The 7,667-nt window shown below is 37.5% G+C and overlaps 1 protein-coding gene across 1 annotated transcript in view; it reads left to right on the top strand.

The window, feature by feature from the left end:
• Positions 1-7,667, top strand: part of LOC102247590 (chromosome unknown open reading frame, human C4orf17) — a 28,206-nt gene that overhangs the window by 4,455 nt on the left and 16,084 nt on the right. Inside the window, exons 2-3 of the mRNA XM_005857247.1 lie at positions 3,943-4,149; positions 6,612-6,676. Coding sequence (XP_005857309.1) covers positions 3,943-4,149; positions 6,612-6,676 — 272 coding nt within the window. The remainder of the gene's footprint in view (positions 1-3,942; positions 4,150-6,611; positions 6,677-7,667) is intronic.

Below are 7,667 nucleotides of genomic sequence, written 5' to 3'. Positions count from 1 at the left end.
GCCAGCACTTGTCGTTTGTTGATGATAGCCATTCTGACAGGTGGGAGATGGTACCTCATTGTCGTTTTGATTTGCATCTCTTGGATGATTAGTGACTTTGAGCATGTTTTCATATGTCTCTTGGCTTTCTGTATGTCCTCTTTCAAAAAGTGTCTATTTATGTCCTTTGCCCATTTTTTTATTGGATTATTTATCTTCCTTTTGTTAAGTTGTATGAGTTCCCTATAAATCTTGGAGATTAAATCCTTATCGAAGATAACATTGGCAAATACGTTCTCCCCTGCAGTGGGCTTTCTTGTTGTTTTGTTTATGGTTTGTTTTGCTGTGCATTTATTTTTTCTCCTACCTCTATGGTTTCTCCTTCCCAGCTTTTATTTTTGCTGATTCTGCAGTAAATGTTGCCGTTCCTCCACAGTGCAGTCGTTGACCATTTTCTCTCTCTAATTTACTGAGAGCCTTGTCAAATTTACCCACTCACAAGTTTCAAATACCCTCTGTAGGGCAAATACTTTCAAATGTGTATCCTAGACTCAGGCTCCTCTTCTAAACTTTAGACCTTTATATTTAACTGTCCACTTGACCTACATGTGAGACACTGGATGCTTCATGGGCACCTCAAATTTTGCTCTTTGAAATTGAACTGACTGCTCTTCTCTTTCATTTCAATTCCAGTTATGATTTCTAGAATTAGCAGATATAGCCTCAAAAGATTTCCAAAGAAAATTTTTTATTCAGTTGAACATATATTTCTGTGAACATATATGATTATGAGCAAGGTTTTGTGGTAGACATTGTAGGGGATTTGAAGACATAAATGTCAGTCCCTTGCCAGCAGTTTTATATTGCGGTATAGACATGATAATTCAAGGAAGAATGTAAAAGGGGGGGAGGGGGATATATCCAGTACTTTCAAGCATTTAAAATCAGAAAAAAATTATATTCAGTTAAATACTTAGTAGTATTTGCCTTCATAGAAGAAGGAAGTTGCGATTAAAATGCAATGTTTTTCTCATGTGGGTTGCTAAAGACCTTGTCCTCAGTTTTTGCCAAGATAATAGATTCCTAGGACATTATGACTTCTTTATTTTAACATGTGTTTGCTTTCCCTTGGCCTTCACTTTCCTAATCTCCTTTAGGAATTCTGTGCTTCTCATCTGGGCTTTCCTCTTGCTCTACCCTCAAGTTCTGTCTTAATTTTCTCTGTGCTGCTCTCTGCCCTGGCCCATCCCCCTCATACCTTCTTACTTGGATGAGGGAGTTGGTCTTTTAACTGATCTCCCAACCTCAGGTGAGGCTTGCTGCACTTCTACTTGTACCATACAGCTGCACAAATGATTTTTTAATGAAATCACTTGCTCAAGGACACAACTACTGGATGGCTGAGGTATCTCTAAATTATGTTTAAAATATGTCAGTGGCTCTACAAAATATTTGGGTGTTATTAAAACTCCCTCCTTTCCTTCAACAAGAATTTAGCACCTCCATGTGGCAGCCATTCCTTGAGAAACTGAAATGGTGGTGAGCAAAACAAACACACCTCCTATTTTCAAGGAGCTCACAGTTTAGTGGAAGATATTTGATACTAATCAAATAAAAATATAGGTTGTCCTCCCAAAATGTATACACACTCTCTGAATAATTATAAAGGCAATTCAGTTTCAAAATTGAGCAATCAGCTGTTAAAGTATGTATACATTTTTTGGGACACCCTGTATTTAGTCACAAGCTTCAACAGTTACTGTAGTACATGCTATAGTGCACCAACCACCTACCTAGGTCATGGCTTCAGGACCAAGGCACCCAGCTACCCACCTGCCAGGTGTGTCAACAACTGATGGCTTACACTGAGCCCCTCTCTGGGAATTGCTCGAAGCTCAAGGGAGCTCTCATACACAATGGGAGTTTGACCAATGAGAGGTTGATGGGAGTTAGAAAGGCCTGACCCCCTTGCCTTGAGTTGAGGCACCTCCCCAGAGCCATCCACTGCTCCTTGTGGAACTGACTGAGGCCTCTATGGTATCTACTGTATTGCAGTTCAACTTTTGCCCAATCCTGCTTCACTGGCCTCCTTATACATGTTGTTCCCAAGAACACTCCCCAATAAATTTTCTTCACATAACTCTCCATCCCAGCTTCTATTTCAAGGGAACGTGATCCAAGACAATGCCTCTAAAGAAAATAGGGTCGTACAGAAACTTGACTCCCTCAAGGGGCAGCTGGTCTTTCTTGGGCCCAAGATTCCACTACCTAATTCTCCTGTATATTCAAGGAAGTAAATGAAACTCCCACCAAAATTGTTGCTAACCTCCTTCACTGCTGGATTGAATTTCATATTTCTGTGACTAGCTTTAAATCATTTAATATTGTCCCATTTGACTCTGACACCACTTTAATGACAGTCCATTTGACACTTTACACATTTTGATTCCTTCCTTCCCTCACAATCTACCTTACCCTACCTTACCCTGCCTCCTATTCCTAACTCCTTTCCTAACTCTTGGTTAGAAAGATGGAATCTAAGTTCTTTATAAAAATGAAAAAAAATGTATGAATGAACAAGAAAAACAAATTGAAAAAAGGTAGGGATGGAGGGGGGAAAGGCACACACACACCCACACACATCTTTTATAATTAAAGGAGGCAGACAGAAAATAGGATATTTTACATTAATTGTCTCTTTGTTAATGTTATATGCTTCATTTGATAAACAATTTTTCACTATGCATCTGGATCAATCACTAAACCCAGGTGTTTAAAATAAAATGATAAGAAGTAATGCTACCTTCAAAAATTGTATTCTCACTTCTATTTGGAACAAGTTACTATAAGTAAAGTTCAAAGTATTAGCTTAAATCAAAGCTTTGCATTTGGCTATGTTATCTATTCATTATTAACAATAATCATAAAGCACCTACTTTGTGCCAGGCACCATTCTAGATACTGGAAATAGGGCAGAAAATGAAACAAAAGTCCATGCTTCACATAGTTTCTATTCTGGGGCAGCTCAGCCTAGTAATGTGCAAACAGATACGCCAGGTGACAAATGCTATGGGAAAAATAAAAGAGCAAAGGGAGATAGAGTGTAATGGGCTGTATTTTCAGCAAAGACCTTTTTGATGTCATTTGAGCAGATAAGAATGGTGTGGACCTATTGTACCAGAGGGAAATTCAGAAGAATGGCAAATATGAAACCACTATTGAGACCCTTCCTGTGAAACAAAGCAACCATCTACCACCACCTCTTATAATTCACCGATTAACATAGAGTAATGCCCTGCATGTCCCCATTCCCTAAGCTGTCCAATTCGACATACATGGCATAGTATTGTACTGAAAAGACGGCCTGTATAAAAATCAATAATTGAGCCAAAAGCAAATAGCTATTACAGCAGAGGGAATGAACCCAGAACTCTGACATGAGAAAGGAGGTTTTATACCACATTCACCTTCCTTCCTTCCCTCACAATCTACCTTACCCTGCCTCCTATTCCTAACTCCAACAGCTTTTCACCATCTACCAGTACAAAAGAAGAGCCAGTGTATGTCTTTTAGGATGCTTTTCTACATTGAGGCATTCTAGATGCTTTCAAAAAATCTCAATCTGGTGTTCATGAAGAGGGCTAACATAATCTCTCCTAGTCATTATCAAAACTTGGGAAATGAGAGGTCTGTCTGGAATAGAGGCAGACCTACCTCACTTGACTCAGATCAAGATGAAAGATGTGGATCTGGTTCTCAGGCTAACAAGATGGCAGGCTATTTCAAGGAAGCATGTATTGCAAATATAATTTGCTACACTGATTTTCAAAGACTCGCAGTGGTTCATACAACTTATGCACATTTAAGAACATCTAATTGGGTGGGATATTACTGATCACTCAAAAAAAAAAAACCTGCCCCAAATCTAATTGGTGGTTTGGTCTTCTTGTCCTTACTATTTAGGCTTGAATAACATTCCTATCTGTACTGTGAGGGATGATGAGAACTCATTGTGGGATGTTGACCAGTTCAACCACTTAGAGACGACGGACAATATACCATTTGCCAAATGCAGTCACCCACCCAGCACTGCAGCCCTGGAGAGCCCAGTCAGAGGAGTCTCACCAGCCCCAAAAAGTGCCAATGTACATCCCCCACGGCCTCATTCTGGTGAGTCCCGCTCAACTGATGAAATCTTTCCTGAGGCCTCCTGCAGACTATCAGGGAATGGTGGGGGTGAGTGGATGGAAATCTATATGATTGCTAATATAGCTGCAGTGATTTTTAAACAGCCATGAACTCTTCTCACTGTGAAATAGGTTATTCATTATAAAAGTGTTTTACCCCTCTAATTTCAATTCAGTAGTTCAAAAATGTTAATATTATAATAATTATTCATTGTATCCAAGACATATTTGTGTGGTTCTAATCTCTAGTTCCTCCAAATTAGTTAAGAGATACCAAAAATGAATCTTTAGCCAGCATAGATGGGGAAACTACTTCAGACAATAAGTGAGTTGGGGAAATGCAATAGGCAAGGAATTTCATGTTTACATCTTCCCCACTGAATGGCAAAGTCTGTGTTCTTGCCATTCTTGATATCTCTCCAGCTTCCAGCACAGTGCCTGGTCTTTCATAAACACTTCAAAGAATTAATGTTTATTGAATTGAAATGAGGCAAAATTAATCAAAAGTATAGCATAATGTGGTTCAGTGGTTGAGCATTGACCCATGAACCAGGAGGTCACGGTTCAATTCCCAATCAGGCACATGTCCAGTTTGTGAACTCTATACCCAGTAGGGAGCATGGGGGTAGCAGCCATTCAATGATTCTCTCCCACCATGCTATATCTCTCTCCCTCTCCCTTCCTCTCTGAAATAAACCAAAATATATTTTAAAAAGTACAGCATAATGATTATAGTTAACAATACTGTATTGCATATTTGAAAGTTAAAAGCTCTTTAAATTTCTCATCACAAGAAAAAATTGTAACTATGTGAAGTGATGGATATTAACTAAGTGTATTGTGATAATCATTTTGCTATGCGATCATTATGTTGTACACCTTAAACTAATAAAAGAAAGGCACATATGGCAAAATCTAAAGATCAAGATAAAATAGAAGGAATTCTGGATAGTAGAAATTATATCCTGTTCTCTTTCTCCTGCCCGGTATTACTAAAATTTGGAGGCACATGAAAATTATTTTGGTATAATATGGTAAAATATACACCTTTCAAAAGATAATAAGAGGGATCACTAACAGAGTACTTACTATGTGATTCCATTCTAAGGTCTGCATGCTTGTTAACTCATTTCATCTTTTATTTAGGAGTTTCTCTTCCCACCTTCCCACCAGCAATGAACAATCAAAGCCTACTTATTCCACCTTCCTATAGTGTCCCTTCTTATGCTGTAAAGTGTAGGAATTTAAAAATTATATTGTAGGAGTCCTATGATGGGAATTAGGTATTGCCATCTGGCAAAATTTATATCACAGATGTCCGGCTGAGGTCATCTTTTTGGTTTATGTCTGTTATCAAGTATGACTGGAGACAAAGATATTTTTGTTTTTTGCTACAACATCCCAGTGTTCAGATTCTGGATTTATAGGCATCAAAAGATAAAATCAGCCAATAAGATGGCTTTTGGATTGTAGCAGTGATCCAGTGCCTAATCTTTAGCCTCATGGATGTGGTGATAGCCACTGAAGTGGCCATGACCTCCTGACTCCCCTCCCTTCTACCTGTGATAAGGCTGTGCTTCCTTGGTAGGCTAGGTGCACGATGTTGTTTTTGAAATGATTTATGAAGGGTCGAGACCAGAGTTCACTGATCCAGCCCTTCCAATGATATTAGAAACAACCAATTCCCTGTATTATTTTTGCTTAGAATAACTAGAGTGGTTTCTGTTTCCCACAAGAATTCTCTTAATAGATTCACACCCATGACTTTGTTTTCCATACTCTAAGTAATGAATTCAGTTACTATTGGGTAGATACACAATTTTTTTTTCACCTTTAAAAGAATTGCTGTATTTACTATGGGTTTAGTAAAAAAGATAGCATCACATAAACAGGATATATCTTTAATTAATGCAAGGGAAAATTAAGCAAATGTTTAAGTAGCTTTAGGGTAATTTAGGGGGATTTAGTTAGGTGACTGTATGGAATGTGTAGGGTTGAGAGACTGATGAAACAAGAAATCAAATAAAGAATCTACAACTCAGCATACATCTTCACTTTCTGTCTACAGAGCAAACAGCACACATACAATCTCTGTAATTAGAGAAAGTGACAGTTACATGACCAGGAACCAGAGAAAAAATTATTTTACACTGAAATATGTACTTTCAAAAACAGTTTACCCAGGTCAAGAAAGCTCTTGCAATGTTTCTTTATATCATCTTCCTGGCTATAGAATTCATTTTATAATATAGATATGCTTTTATTATGTTATTGTAGTATAATTCTACCTGTGAATTTTTTAATATTTATAAACAGATCCAAGGGTTGATCTTAACTGAAATTTAGAGATACTTCCATCTATTTCAGCAACTGACATATATGGCATGTGATAGGACAGTTTTTTTCAGTTTGATCTAAGTATATTTTCCCTCAATATCATTTCAGAGCCCTGTAGAAAAATCAAGGAGTGCTTCAAAACTTCCAGTGAGAATCCCTTAGTAATTAAAAAGGTAAAGAAACAACTATTTACAACTACCTATTTAGTTTTACTTTTATCATTCCCTCTCCTCTTTCTTCTTCATGTACTTTTCTGAAAAGATACCATGTTTCACAATATTTTTTACAGCTTTATTTAAGCATAATTAACATGATGTAAAATGCACACACAGGGTGAGGCAGAAGTAGGTTTACAGTTTTTTTATGGAAAACAATACAATAAATAATCCTACAAGAATAAACTGTGTACTCACAGTTGTAAACCTACTTTTGCCTCATCTTATACTTAAAGTACACAATTTGATGAGTTTTGATAAATATATATCCACACCATGGAAGCCTCCATAGCAATCAAAGTTTTCTCATGACCCTGGTCCTCCCATGGGCAAACACTAAAGATTTAGCATGCAATTTTTAGGATTTTATATAAATGAAATTATATACGGAGGTTTCTTTTTTTTAATCTGGTTTCTTTAATTCAACATAATTATTTTAAGATTCATCCAAGTTGTTATCCTATATAATAAAAGCCTAATATGCTAAGTGTCCAGTGGTCCGGTCGGCCGTTCAACCAATCAAAGCATAATATGCTGTTTTTAATCTTTATTGTTGAGATTATTACAGATGTCCCTCTCCCCCATCCCATAGCTCCCCTTCACCCGGTTCCCACCTCACCCCAGGCCCTTGCCACCCTGTTGTCTGTGTCCATTGGTACTGCATACATGCATATAAGATCTTCGTCTAATCTCTTCCCCCCTATATCTCCTTCCCTCTGAGAATTGTCAGTTTGTTCCATTTCCATGCCCCTGATTCTATTCCATTCACCAGTTTATTCTGTTCATCAGATTTATTATTCATTTGATTTTTAGATTCACTTGTTGATAGATATGTATTTGTTGTCACTTTATTGTTCATAATTTTCTATCTTTACCTTCTTCTTTTTCTTCTTCCTCTTCGTCTTTCTTCTTTCTCCTCCTCCTCCCCCTCCTCCTCCTTCTAGGAGGA

The sequence above is a fragment of the Myotis brandtii genome, unplaced genomic scaffold (genome assembly GCF_000412655.1).
Source record: "Myotis brandtii unplaced genomic scaffold, ASM41265v1 scaffold1087, whole genome shotgun sequence".
In the NCBI taxonomy this organism is placed as follows: domain Eukaryota; kingdom Metazoa; phylum Chordata; class Mammalia; order Chiroptera; family Vespertilionidae; genus Myotis; species Myotis brandtii.
The sequence above is the reverse complement of the archived record's forward strand: the minus strand, read 5'-3'. Positions and strand labels throughout refer to the sequence as shown.